Source organism: Rhinatrema bivittatum, chromosome 9 (genome assembly GCF_901001135.1).
Source record: "Rhinatrema bivittatum chromosome 9, aRhiBiv1.1, whole genome shotgun sequence".
Classification (NCBI taxonomy): Eukaryota; Metazoa; Chordata; class Amphibia; order Gymnophiona; family Rhinatrematidae; genus Rhinatrema; species Rhinatrema bivittatum.
Window position 1 is genome coordinate 163,534,617 of NC_042623.1, and position 15,383 is coordinate 163,549,999.

A 15,383-nucleotide genomic window follows, 5' to 3' on the forward strand; every position below is an offset into this window, starting at 1 on the left:
CTTAAAGTAATGAGCCTTTACTTTTTTCTTGTATGTGCTTTATAAAATTCACATCTCTATCCTGCAGCATCCGTGCGTATGTGGGCTTATACGCAAATACATGCAATGCATTGAAAGAATTTATATCAATGCACTGAACATGCATATTTTTCCTACCCATTTAAAAAATATACACATGCATATCTTATGCATGAAAATAAAGTAGGACTTGCCCGTATAAATCGGTGTATTTTAAAACACGCCATGGAAATTACCAGTTTTACCAGTTCGTCCACCAGTTCACCCAGCTCTTCTCCAGGTCATCGATACCCTCCTGGTTCTTCAGCCTGCCCTTCCACCCAGTCAGTACTTCACAATAGACCCATTTAATATCCAGAATCATTAGCAGGTGTCACATTTACACAAGTTTACTGGCAAATCTATGTGCATGTCTTTTTAAATATCAGCTTATGCACGTAAATTTTCACCCCTGTTTCGGAATGCCTCTAGATTGCCCCTTATTTATGCACGTATAAGTGCACACAAAAGTGAATATATGTGCAGATTTGGACTTTTACAAAACAGAATATGCAAGTAGAGAATTTACATGTGTATATGCTAATTTATACACGTTAACATTTTGGAAATTCACCCTGTCTAGTGATATTGAGCCCAATATTCAAATGATCTAGACACCCAAGTTTAAGAGCAATGATAATGTTAAGCTGGGAAGATTGTCCTCCCAGCCTAGTAACAGAATGTTTTGGGTTGGGAAGGCAGGCTTCTGGGGCTTGGAAGGGGAGAATCAGAGGGGCTCCCTCGAGGACACTCCAGTTTTATCATCTGTGGGTGGGAAGGTGATTCAAGGAGATGTCGGCCTGCTAGTTTTTTTATTTTTTGCCAGGCAGAGAGGGAATCAGAGATTGTTGGCCCCACAATTTAATTTTGTTTTGGGAGGGAGAGGACTCAGTGGCCTACTGCTGACTTTCAGCACTAGGTGGCTAAGTTTAGGTGCCTTAAATTTTGATTTAGACTCCAATATGGAGCTTGATTTTTTGGCACCTAAAAAGTGGCTGAGAATATAGGAGCCTAAACTGGCACCTAAGGCATCTAAATCAAGGTGCCTCATAGTTTTATAAAATTAGGCTCTTTGCTTTTTAGGTCTGTAAGGGACTGTTGCAGCTGGTGTCCCATTGTATTTACCTTTCCCTTTTGATGTAAGGAATTGTAATATTACTGAATCCCCCGGTTTTCAGGGAGGATCAATATTGGGTTCATCTTTTGAACCAATTTATTTTGTTTCTATGTATAGCAATCTGTTGCATTTTGTGATTTTATGTGTATTCTGATTATCCTCTTTTTTATGAACTGATTTGTTGCCTACAACAAAAAGGGCTAAATCAAGTTTGAATAAATTAAAAGAATGAAATGAGATAACCAAGCAAATTGCATAAGAAAAGAAATGTTATAAAATTCAAAAAGTCATAGCTATGCTTACGTAAAACTACAGAAGCCAGACGACCTTGCACAAAAGTAAAATTCAATATGCCAAAGTGAGGGTCACATAACATATAATCTATACAATTTAAGGCAGCAGTTCTCAACAGGGGTGTCAGGAAACACTGCTGTGTTGCAAGGTCCTGGGACAGACAGACGCTGTTTTAAATCTAAACTTGCTGTAACTTGTATTGAGCTCTTTTGTTGGAAAAGTGTATAATAAATAAATTATGAGTGATGATGACTGATATAGCCGAAGGATTTTAACCAACTCCAGTGTGCATGTATTATATTCACTTCCTCTGCAGCCAAACACAGGCCGTTCCGCTCTGCAAACTAGAGCGTCCTTATATTCTCATATGGCAGGACATTATTCAGGAATTTCCATCAAAGACTCCTCCAGCCTTGAGGAAAATGGCAGTATTACACCACTAGATTCAGAAACCTCCAGTACTGCAAAATTATTACTTTACTTTTTTTATGCTTTAGATACGGACATAGCTGCAAAAAATGTTACTTACCTCAAAGGTGATAGGTGGGATGAGAGAACGCCGATGTGTTACTTCGGGGCCGTCAATCAAAGCTATTTTTACCTAAGGAAGAAAGTAACAGATTTAATAAATAATAGCAGAGAGTGATTGAGTATAAATGTGTATGCCTGTGCTTGTAGTAGAAGGAGGGGAATTCATTATTCTATAGAAATGGATGAAGATAAAGCACCATGGTATGCAATCATGACTTTTTTACACAAAAGCTCCACCGCACCTTGTCTTCAATCGAAGAGAGGAGGGAGATCAGCTGACTTAGCTTTGACACAGTGTTGGTTAGGTTTCCTTCACTGAGCAACTAGAAAGATTGAAACAGATATAAAATTGGCAGACTTAAAATGGCAGTTTCATTGTTAACTTTGAAACTTACCCAGAAACAGCAGAAAGGTAACAGTTGAAGTACATTTAACTGCATGTGGGTACATGCAAAAATTTGGGTACTTGGAGACAGATAATGACATTTGAACAAGAATGTAAATTAAGCAAACAAAACCATTTGTTTCTCTTTGTGATTTAGATTGTTATGAACTATTATTTCTCTTTCCTCTGTATTGGAAGCTTGAAGATCAGACCCCATAACCAGATAGAGGTTCACTAGTGTCAAGGAATGGCATCCGTGACATACAATATAAGGCAGAGTATTGCAGATAATATATATTTGGGACAGAAAAGGAAGCTTTCAGTACATTGCTATTTTCTCCATTTATTCACCTAGGTCTTTAATAGATCAGGCTAGAGAAGGGGCAGATGGATGAAGACATACCTATGAGCCTAGGCCCTAGGTCAGAGGAAGCTAAAGACAACATATAAGAGGGTTCATGCACCTTTGGCAGAAGATTAGAGTTACAAAACAATTGATTAAATCAATAAGATCTTAGGCCTTAGACACGGAAGATCTAGGCCTTTCATTTAATATTCTTATGCAACAAAAAATGCAAACTTCCTCCTGCAGTCTGTATCAAAATTGCAAAATCCAGTACTCACTGACACAGTTAGCCTTCTCCAGTTTTCCTTTCTGATCTATCTCTGCAAGGACTCACCTGGGAGCGCTGGCGAAATCCAGGGGACAGCTGTTGGTCAAACACCTTTTGTAGAGACTCCAAGGTGGGCAAGATCTGGCTTACCTCACTGGAAACAGAAACAGGTCTTACAAAGGGGCCGATTCACTTAAATTCACTAACAGTTATTGTGCAGGATAAACTTGTTTAGCCTGCACAATAAATAGAATAATATGGTATCTATTCGCTAAAGCCTTAAAAGTGGATATTCAAAACATTACGTGCATAAAAATTAGTATAAACACAGGTGAGTAGCCTCTACTCACATATTCCATATGTAACCCCACCTGAGGAGGTAAGTCACACTCCGGTGGGCCATAAACCTATTTATAGGTCTTTGGGGCAGGGATACCTGGCTAGCTCTTCCTTTTGGCTCTTTCCCTACCGTGTGGATTCTTTTTATGGGGGAAAAGTATTAACTTTCAGGTTCCAAGTGTTAGGGCTGACTGACTCTTTAATGTTGTCCCTGGGAGAAGAGTAACTTATGTGCCCAAATAATCACTCTGGACTCACTGGGTTAATCTTCTGCTCAGTGTGCAGCAGCAGCCAAGAAAGCAAACAGAATGCTAGGGATTATTAGGAAAGTAACGGAAAATAAAATTATTGCTGTATTGCTCCATGGTGCGACCTCATTTTGAGTAGTGTATGCAGTTCTGGTCACCACATCTCAAAAAAGATATAGCACAATTAGAAAAGATACAGAGAAAGGTGACCAAAATGATAAAGGGGATGGAACAATTTCCCTATGAAGAAAGGCTAAAGAGGTTAGGATTCTTCAGCTTGGAGAAGAGACGGCTGAGGGAAGATATGATAGAGGTCTATAAAATAATGAGTGGAGTGGAATGAGTAAAAGTTAATCAGGTGTTTACTCTTTCAAAAAGTACAGGGGACATACAATGAAGTTACTAGGTGCTGAGGTAGATCTTCAAAAAAAATACGCGCGCACGAACAAAAGTACACCAGATTTATAAGATCCACACTGTCTCCACCAGTCTCTCTCTCATACACCACATAAATACCCTTTCTCCACCAGACTCTCTCCCACACTGTCCCAACTTTTCAAAACAGTTGTGGGTGCTAAACTCAAATTACGCCTCCCTGGACACAGTGAAGGAGTTTACTCAATATTGAGGATACTCAAGCACCCACAGAGCTGGTACCTATGCTATCCCAACCAGTTTCTCTCTCTCATTCCCTCTCTCCTCCCCCCTTAACTTGTCCCCACCAAATTCTCTGTCTCCCTCCCAACCTGTCCCAATCAGACACTCTTTCTTGCTCTTTCACATATACACACATCTGGTCTCCACTAGACTCTCTCTCTCCCACCCACCCACCCACATAAAGATTCAGTGGATCAATAAAATACTTTATTAGCTTTCTGTTTCCATATTTAAGATTTCTTTATATTAAATATTATTGTTTTAATAGAATCTGCATCAGACGCTTTTGTGATGATATTTTAGAAAAATTAGATTTTAGCAACATGATATTTCTATGCATTTCCAGATACTGTCCCTGCTATGTAATATGATTTAACTACTTTGAGCTCTTCTGATAGAAAAGCATTAAATATTTAAATGATGAAGATGATGATGCACATAAAAAAAAGGCATAATGGGGGGTACGATATGAATCTACATGCATAACTTTAATTTTCAAAAATAGCCCACATAGCCAGCATGCTGATAACTCGTAATTTCTACTAGGGATGTGTAATCGTTTTGGACGAATTCATCCTGGTTTGGGGTCACCGAAAACCGAAGGAATTTTTCCCAAGATTTTAGGAAATTTGGTTTTCAGGTTAGTGCGCACTAATGGGAGTTAGTGCACGTTAACTCCCATCAGTGCACACTAATTCCCGTATTTTGGGTCTCACAAAAAACAAAAGCCCGAACTGCGGGAAAAACAAAATTTCCCATGGCGGGCCGAAAACGAAGCCCAAACCAAAAGGTTTGGGCGATGCACATCTCTAATTTCTACCATCGATTTGAAATGGATTATTACATATATACATATATCTGCATAACAACCTGATATTCAAACAGTTTGGGGCAAATCTTTAAACTTACTGAGGGCGCAGATTTGTTCGCGCAACCTGCGCGAACCAATCTACGTCCGATTTTATAACATGCGTGCGCTGCCGTGCGCATGTTATAAAATCCAGGGTCGGCACATGCAGGGGGTGCACAATTGTGCAACCTGCGCGCGCCGAGCCGAGCAGCCTGCCTCCGTTCCCTCCGAGGCCACTCCGAAATCGGAGCGGCCTCAAAGCCTATGCAAAATAGGCTCGGCACGCACAGGGGGGCGCAGGGGTAGGTTTTTGGGGGTTGCGCGCGTATCTTACGTGCGCAACCCTTTGAAAATCTACCCCTTTGTGTGCATCTTTTGTTTGAAACTCAGATTATTTTGTATGTGCGTAAAAGCACGCAGTTGTACATACCTTAGCAGTAAGGCAAACTGCAAAATATGTATCTGTTAATATTTCATTTTGATTTCAGTTGTAGTTCCTTTTTTGCAGTACACAAGCATATTTTACCCCCACAGACAGAAAAGCAAGCCAATTAGACAAATAAACAAAAGCACAGTAGGTACCAGCTGGGACTGAGATGAAAAGAAAGTACTAGCTGAGCTTAAGAGATGGCAGATTTCAGCAAGTTTTTATAAGCAACTGACATCCAAAATTTGTTCTTGTCAAAAATGTAAGGTTTTTTAATGCACTAATTGCCTTCAGCATTACAGCAATTTTAGCCAACTAAAACTCACATTACTAAATAAAACAGTAAGCCAAGGTAACTGGACACCTGACTGTGAGATGAAGCAAGCTCTTTATGCAGAATGTCCCTCTGGCCTCCACAAGAGAAGCATTAGAGTGAAATTATGTGTGGCTCCTGGAGGTCACCAAACCGGGAATAGTGATAAGATGGTGCACAGTCTTAAAGAAAATGCCTGTGTTAGGTTTTTTCCTGCTGAAAGTCCATGCATCCAACTGCTTTGCAGCAACTGTTACGGATGGCTGCTCTGCTCTGTTCAGCTGTACTTCCCTTTCACAGATCAAATGGGAGCAAAGAAATAATAATATTAAAAAATGGCCTTGTTTTTATCTCACTCCTCCTATTACTAACTATACACAAATACTGACCCAGTCAGAGTCAATTAAAAATGTCAGTTAATGAGACACTGTCATGTTCAATGTCTGCCATTTAAACTGAAAATTTAAATCATTTGGAAAGAATTACATATGCATGTGTGTCCATTGATGTGAAGTAAATATCAAGTTACAGTAAAATACAGATGCATTTTTATTTTTTTTGTATTCCTTATTTTTGCTCTTTGTACACCCCACCTGAGATGCTGAATAACACACACACACCCAGGTGGCACATGTGTGCCCTCTCCTGTGAGACTTGCCCTCAGCATTGCTCCTTTGGCCAGCAGGGGTCACCATAGTAAGGGCATCCATCCCAGCCCCTGCCGTCCCTATTGGACAGTAAACATGAGCTTATATGTTTTACACATCAACACAGCACTGTGGCCGGAGACCTAGGGGCAGCCCAGTACTGAAGCAGTTTGCAAATTCAAAGCGCCAATTGATTTGAGGTGCAGAAATCCAAAAGAGCAGTACACAATGCGGGGAGAGATACTAATGTGCTCCAGTGAGGGTGATCATATCTGATACACTCAAGGTAGTGAAACAATGTGACATAGCAGTGGCCAAAGCCAAAGGAATGCTGGGGTGTACAGAGGCAGAATCTGTAGAGAAGAGGAGGTGATAACGTACTTGCAGAAATGTGGACTTGCTTTTTCTGTGGGGAGTTTTTCCATGGACAAACAACCACCATGGTTTTGAAACTATAAAACTATACGCGCTGTTGCCTCCCCCTACCTATCCCCACCCGGGGAATGCCTCCATACAGCGTGGGTAACTGTATGCATGTTGTAGAACAACGTGTGGACTTTCAGATGCATGGAGGCTGGGGGGTTTACAGAAACTGATTTATCCAGGAAAATGAGTTATTTATCTGGGTAAATAGCCTTTGAAAATTGCCCTCTTTGGAGGCAACAATCAAACTATCCGTGGGCTAGCAAACCCTATGGGTAGATTTTATCCATGTGGTTTGTCACAATAATGAAAGCCAAACTAAGCAGGTTGTTTTGCTTTCATTACTGTCACCTTATAAGTATTTGCAGAAATTGTACCTGCTTTCTGTGTGTCCTCTGCCCAGATTTCTTTTTGTGCGGTACAGAAAATCTGAGAAATAAACAAAGGGGCCTATGGCCTCTACACGAGATCTATGCTCCTTCCAACAGAGGACATATTGAGAGAAGCAGAATAGTGTCTTGGACGAAACCATTTGCTATGGCATTCCCCTCTAGAAGCGGCCACAGTGATGCCGTCCTGGGTTGGGTTGGAGAGCAGCCAGATAACCTTTCATTCAGAAGGTTAGGAGCTGAGAGAGAGGGAAGGCCAGTCTCTCATCTGTAGTGGCATGCAGTTTGGATAGGGTACAATCTGCCTTTGCCCCGTTACTCCATAGCCTATATTGAGAATAGAGGGTTAAAGATGGCAGAGAAGAACTGTAAGGCACATTGACCTGCCCAATTTACTTCCTGGTGTAATGCCATAGACCCCAGTTAAGCTTTGCCATTCTCTTTATTTCCAACAATCTCTTGTGCTTATCTTATCTTTTCTAGTGAATTCTATTAATATTATTAATATTGAGAGATTGGCCTTCCCTCACTGAGAGGCTGTTCCATGTATCCACCACCCTTTCTGTGAAGAAATAATTTTAATGTTACTCCTGAGTTCACTCCCTTTGAATCCAATACTATGACCTCTTGTTTTAGAACAGCCTTTCTACTAAAAAATGTTTGCTTCTTGTGTGTAATTTATATTGTTGGGGTCAATTTTCAAAGCTGTGCAAAGTCTGTGGTGGTGATTTTGATAATTAAATATAATGAACTGTTCCTGTTATCATCAGCAGAGTAGAGAGTATCTGAGAGAGTAAAACTCTCGCCCTGGGCCTGTATTCCTATGGGAGGAAGATGACCCTTATTTGAGCTCGATGAAGATCTCCATGGGTCCAGTGAGAAGTGAGTGTCAGATGCTGTCCCTGAGGAGAGCAGACATATGGAAGAAGAGAGCTGCCCATCCATTGCTCTGGTCCAGCAGCAAGGAGTCCAGGGGAGAAGGAGAAGTGGGGTTGGGGAGCCCATAACAGTAGTCTACATCAATTTTGCTGACTATAAGATAACATGTGATCTTTATGTATTTTAGTGTGCTGAATCCAAAAATAACATCCGTTTCCTCCAGTCACTTCCGGTTTTTCCGCAAAACGCTGTCTACTCAAACTCTTATAGCAATAACGTAACATTATTATTTAGATATGCTGAATACGCAAAAAGATAATGAATGCGCAGAAAGACATGCTGAATACGCAATCGGTATAACCAATAGGAAGACTGCTTATTAAACGTCTGCATTTTATGGCTATATAAGCAATGTGAAAACCGACGGCAGCATTCAGTCGTTCAAGAGGCTTAGAAGTCGCAGCAAATTAACTCTGTTAAATCTGTTTTTGTTGAATATGACATCTAACACTTGAATAGTTCGTGGACGATGCCGGAATGATCCTGATATATTCTGTTACATTTGTGGTTGTTTTACAACACCCAAACAAAGGACAAATATATCTAACTTTGTACAAAAAGCTTATCATGCATATTTCAGAGTGAAGAACAAGGAGAACACTTCCACCAAGACATCAAGACCATGGAACATAGATATCAAGGCAGATGGAACACAAACATGATGGCAGACAACTGCTGGTGTTTACAGCGTGACAACCCTGATCACAACTATTCCACAGCATCCAAAAAGAGAAAATGTTTCCCTAACAATTAAAATTTACACAACTATTCCTCTCTTGGTTAGACGATAAACTCGTTTTTTGCATGAAACAAATATATTACGTGCTATCGCTTCTTCAGAACTTCTTATTACCCTTGAAATTCAACTTTATAAGTTTAATCAAACATTTCTCATTTGTGAAAAAATTTGACGTATTGCATATTTTTTACTTCATATTTGGAATCAGCACCTCCTTCTCTCTTTGGCTACAGCAGGATGGGGTCCACTGACGCCCACCGCATCCTTATTCATTTTGGCCGTCAGCGGGATGTGGTCCATTGGTGGCCACTGCTTCCTTCTCTCTTTGGCCGCCAGAGGGTTGAGGTCTGCTGGCATGAACGGCATCGGATCTCTCTCTTCAGTAGTCACGGGACAAGCTCTGCGGCAGCCTACTAAATTGTGGGGTGGGCAGCAGCAGGAGTCGCATTTATTCAAACGTCATCTCCTGCTGCCGTGGCACTGGTCTCATGGAAAGAGCTGCGAGACTAGCCCCACAGCAGCAGGAAATGACGTTTGGATAAGCATGACTCCTGCTGCCCATTGGGGGGGAGGTGTAGCTAGATGTGATGCAGTTGATCGGATCGAGTAGGGTTTTGGTTTATCCCTACATGATCTGATGTATACATTTGTGGTGGCACTTGTCATCCTGAAGCGACACCTATGGGCTAGGGATTCACGGAATTCCTCAAAGGCCCTGACTGCACACCACTGCTTTGCCCTATTGTTACATGACTAGACTCATTGAGGTTTCTCATCACCATTGAGGCAATATATGTCTGTGGCACAGGGATTTAAGTTTGATCCTGCTACCTGTGTAGTCCTTTGCAGAGGGTCAAAAGTAGCCTTTTAAGCTGAGGAAGGCTGCTGGCACCAGTCTGCACCACTTCAGAATCGCAGGTGATGTGAAGCCGCAAGTAGTCCTGGATTGCTTTCAGATGTTCTTCTGGAATACTGCAAATCAGAGAAACATAATCAGGAGGAGCACTGTCCTACGTGCAATAACCTGCCACATGTAATAATCCTATAGATGCTGTATTATCTAAAGCAGAAGTCATTGTATTTATGTTTTCTACAGGATAATGTCTTCCAAATTGTACTACTAACAGCATCCACAGAGAAAATCTCACGAATGCCATCTAGGGAAAAATCTATAGGATCTCTTATTGCTTAGACCATTAGCATTATGTTGAAGAGAGAATTTCAAGAGCCACTTTCTTTACAGTACCAATAACATCATGTCAGTATCATTTACAGGCACATGTCCCTGGGAATATACTGCTAATATCGTCCATAAACCCATCATTAATCATTAGTGAATCCACAGAAGAATATATGCTAACCTTTCACTCTTAGGGGCGGATTTTCAGAGCCCTGCTCGCGTAAATCCGCCCAAAACTGGGCGGATTTACGCGAGCAGGGCCCTGCGCGCCGGGAAGCCTATTTTACATAGGCCTCCCGGCGCGCGCAGAGCCCCGGGACTCGCGTACGTCCCGGGGTTCTCGGAGGGGGGCGTGTCGGGGGGCGTGTCGGGGGGGGGCGGGGCCGGAGCGCGCGGCGTTGCGGGGGCGTGTCGGCAGCGTTTTGGGGGCGGGTACGGGGCGTGGCTACGGCCCGGGGGCGTGGCCGCGCCCTCCGTACCCGCCCCCAGGTCGCGGCCCGGCGCGCAGCAGGCCCGCTGGCGCGCGGGGATTTACGTCTCCCTCCGGGAGGCGTAAATCCCCCGACAAAGGTAAGGGGGGGGTGTAGACAGGGCCGGGTGGGTGGGTTAGGTAGGGGAAGGGAGGGTAAGGTGAGGGGAGGGCAAAGGAAAGTTCCCTCCGAGGCCGCTCCGATTTCGGAGCGGCCTTGGAGGGAACGGGGGGAGGCAGCGCGGCTCGGCGCGCGCAGGCTATACAAAATCGATAGCCTTGCGCGCGCCGATCCAGGATTTTAGTGGATACGCGCGGCTCCGCGCGTATCTACTAAAATCCAGCGTACTTTTGCTTGAGTCTGATGCGCAAGCAAAAGTAGGCTGATCGCGCTTCTTTTAAAATCTACCCCTAAGTGTGTCAAAGTATAATCATAGGTCAGATAACTTATGGTAATTTCTTTTTATATTTTTCACAAAATGCATTTAAAATGTCCCGAAAACAACATTTATCTTATTGCAGAAATGTCTTGAAGAAAAGACCCAACATTAGTCCAGCATTTCGAGAACAAACTCTGCATCAAGAGTTAGGGGCAGCTTGATCTAACGTTGCTCATTATAGAACAGACTCGTTATAGAACAGACATTGAGATTAGTAATGTTGAGGAACAATTCAAACAGGATTTGACAGTGGAATAATTTGATCAATCATTGAATCTTTCAAGGCAGAAATCAAGCAAGCCAAGATTAATAAGTTTCGGAGAGATGAACAAGACTATCAACAATCCCTCTCTTTATTCCTGGGTAAACAAAGAGTGATCTTTGAAGACAAATAAGCGTGTCACCTTTGCTTCCTCTGATGAAAGCTGTTAGTGTAGCTGAGTTTAAAAAAGGTTTAGACAAGTTCCTGGAAGAAACCTCCATAAATTATTAAGGTGGACTTGGGGAAATCCACTGCTTATCTCTGGGATAAGCAACATGGGATCTATAAATATTTGGGATCCTGCCAAGAACGTGTGACCTGGATAGGCCACTTTTAGAAACAGAATACTGGGCTTTAGAAACAGAATACTGGGCTTGAGTGACCCAGTATGTCAAAACTTAAATTGTTCTTAAGACATTACTACATGTATTGGATTTATCAGTTGATGCAATTTTAGCAACCATGGATATGAAATCTTTATGTAGGAATATACTTCAGGCAGCGGCACTAAATTTAGTTATGATAGTGCTGCAACAAAGGCCTTTACCACAGAGGACTCCATCTTTTTTTGTTTATAAGTTGGCTACATTTGTTCTCTGTTGCAACTATTTTGTATTTGACACTCAATTTTATTTATAGATACAGGGAGTAGTGATAGGCTCTTCTGTAGCCCCTGATATTGCCAATTTGTATGTTTCTAAATTTAAAGAGAATTCTGTGGTTCCATCAGCAAGTTTCCGGCATATCAGAGTTTGCAGCAGAGACACTGATGACATTTTCTTTATATGGACTGGTACTGAAGAGGAGCTCCTTTGTTTTCATAGATGGTTTTACACCTTGGCTCATAATCTGTTTTACTATGCAATGTCAATCAACAGAATTTTACATTTTTTGATATAATAATTATCAAACAAGATGCATTTATTAACACTCTATATCAGAAGGTGGTTGATCATAACAATTTGCTAAGTTTTCAGTTATCATCCAAAGCCATTGAAATGTGGATTACCCGTTGACAATTTTTTTAGATTAAGGTGGGATTCCTCCAATTTGGATGAAATCAAACATAAATCTAAAGACCTCTTTGCATTCAGGAGAAACCAGCTATACATTATTAAGGCAGCGTACAATCGTGCTCGATATGTTAAACATTCCCCATTACTGAGGAAAAGAAAACTGAGCAGATTTTTGTAACATCAACTGGAATAGAAATCCAGAATTATAGAGGAAAAATATGTGTGCATTTTGAGGTTTACTATACCTAGAGAAGAGGAAAGGAAAACATGGAAGGATTCTCAAGTAATTACATTTTTTGAGATGTTATCATTAAAAGAGACAGAGAGGCTCTTGGGACAATCTAAACCATCTAGGAATTCAGATGAACTCTGCCCTGATTAGGTTGTTAAAGATTGTAAAGCGCTACCTGTTCTGCCATTAAATATTATAATTAATGCCTCCTTAAGAGATGGTTACGTTTTCAAATACATTAAAAACCACTCTGATTAGATCCTTCTCAGATTGTCAAACCTTCCTTTTTTTAGGTAAGCTATTGGAATGAGCGGTGATAGCTCACTCCATGCAGATCTTGGAGGATAGACAGATAATACAACACCATCCACTTGGTTATAGTAGAAACGTCCTTGATAGTTTTATAGGATGACCCCCGCAAAGATTTGGATGTGGGTTGGGACTCTGTAATGGCCCTCCTTGATATGTAATCTGCTTTTGATACTATAGATCGCCCTATTATTAGAATGTTTGGAAAATAAAAAAGCATTGATATAAAAGGATGTATCCTGCAATGGTATCAATCATTCTTAAAAACTACAGAGAATTGTGATAGGAGATGTACTTCCCGATTCATGGATATTGAAAATGGGGCATCCCACAGGAATCCGTAATATCTTGTATTATATTTAATATACCTTTAACCTCTTTGCTCTTTGGTTGGGAAATTAGGATAACATTTTTTAATGAATGCAGATAATCACATTTATGTTACTATTGAGGAGCCTGAACAGGAATTTTCTTACAAGTTAAATGAGAGTTTGCAGCCAATAAAAAGCTGAAATTGAATGCAAGAAACCCCAGAAATGTTAAGGGTAAGGGAAGCTGCTCTCTCTCCTCCAGCACCAGTTCTGAAGATAAGATTCCCCACTTGAGTTTAAGTAGCAGGTGCGTATTTTAGGTGTGGTTGTGAATTCTGAGCTGTCTTTAAAACCTCAGATATTGTTGGTACTTCAGAATTCCTTTTTATTATCTGAGGATATTATGACTTCTTTGCACTTGATTTTTTTTTTTAATTTATATTCCGCCTTTCGTGACACTTCAAAGTAGAATGCATTCAGGTACTGTAGGTATTTTCCTATCCCCAGAGGGCTTATAATCTGTGCCTTAGGCAATGGACAGTGACACGACTTGCCTAAGGTCACAAAAAGTGTCAGCAGGATTTGAATCTTGGCTTCCCTGGTTCACAGCCTGCTGCTCTAACTAGGCCTACTCCTCTACTCTTTTCTCAATAGGATATGACAATTGTTAGACTTGCTCTGGGGATATTCTGTTACGATTATTGTAATGCTTTTATATTTGGGTTTGTTGAAAATGTAGCTGCAATGTTCACAGTTAATACACAAGTCGGCATCCTGTATGTTACTGAATTTATAATTAAGTGATCACATTTTACCAGTTTTGAGCAATTTTCATTGGCTTCCTATTGAATTTCATCCTAAATTTAAAATCCTTTCATGGATTTTTAGGACTCTGAAGTATAGCAATCCTGAATATTTGCATCAATGCCTGATTTCTTATACCTGGATGTACACTCATTACATGACACTCATTGCAAGAAGGGCTGTTATCTATTTCTCCTACTAAACAATGTTAAATGTGCAAAGACTTTAAAAAGGGCTTTTTCTTAGGCTGTTCTCAGGTCATCGAATACCTTGCCAAAATACTTTCTGGATTTAACTATCTTACATTTATTTATTATTTTTATATACCGACATTCGTTCTCAATTGAGATATCACACCGGTTTACATTCAGGTACTTTAGGTATTTCTCTATCCCCAGAGGGCTTATAATCTAAGTTTTTTGTACCTGAGGCAATGGAGGGTAAAGTGACTTGCCCAAGGTCACAAGGAGGACAGCAGGACTCGAGGACTAAAATGTTTAGAAAACATTTTAAGACCTGGATATTTGAGCTGGCTTTCCCAGATTTTTGGAGAGATATTTATTAAATTTTATTTGATGTTTTTTTTTAATCTGGACCTTTTTTAAATACTTAATTTAAAATTACCATAACATACTTTACTTATATTCATTAGGATAAGTTGTATTTATATTTGTAGTTTCTACTCCTGATTTTATTTCTTGTTATGTCATGTGGCTTAATGCATTTGATGTATTTGATTCATGCATTTCAAACTCCTTTCAAACTCCATACCCTTTCAAACTCCATACCTCCAACAGACCGATTAGAGAAAACTACAAAGGAGCACTACAACCCCCCACAACCAAAGCCACGCGCCTCATCTCGACCAAAGACCTAGCGTTCTCAATAGCAGGCCCAGCCATCTGGAACAACCTCCCAACAGATCTCAGGCTGGAACTCTGCCTACTAACATTTAAGAAAAAACTCAAGACCTGGTTGTTCCGCCAAGCCTTCCCGGACCCCTCAGACACACATTAGACGACGAACCGGCTCATGAGCAACGGAACCCCGATCCCCCTCTAAATACTACACAAGCATCAGTACTTTCATAATAGCTCAACTAGCACTAGCACGGACTTTTAAGTCTTAGTTTCTTAACTTACTACCCTTTTAAGCCTTTCTTTCCAGCTGTTTAAGCTTCCAAGTTTTGCAGTCCTTGTTAAATGTAACTTTGTTTCTCCTGATTATAATAAGTTGTTTATGTTTACTGTTTATGTCCCTGTTCGATGTAAACCGATCTGATAAGGTATTTAACTTTGAAGGTCGGTATAGAAAAATGCTAAATAAATAAATGCATTGTACATTTGGGGCCTTGGGGAGTGGCCTTTGGGGAGTGGCAAATAATACATTGA

General features: G+C 40.8%; 1 protein-coding gene across 4 annotated transcripts in view; it reads right to left on the reverse strand.

The window, feature by feature from the left end:
* The window catches only part of INPP5D (inositol polyphosphate-5-phosphatase D), a 243,623-nt gene that overhangs the window by 130,198 nt on the left and 98,042 nt on the right, over positions 1 to 15,383 (reverse strand). For all 4 annotated transcript variants that reach the window (XM_029616170.1, XM_029616171.1, XM_029616172.1 and 1 more), the window contains 4 exons: positions 9,801 to 9,941; positions 3,065 to 3,152; positions 2,242 to 2,322; positions 1,998 to 2,069 (listed from right to left, as the gene is read on the reverse strand). In XM_029616170.1, the coding sequence (XP_029472030.1) occupies positions 1,998 to 2,069; positions 2,242 to 2,322; positions 3,065 to 3,152; positions 9,801 to 9,941 (382 nt within the window). The remainder of the gene's footprint in view (positions 1 to 1,997; positions 2,070 to 2,241; positions 2,323 to 3,064; positions 3,153 to 9,800; positions 9,942 to 15,383) is intronic.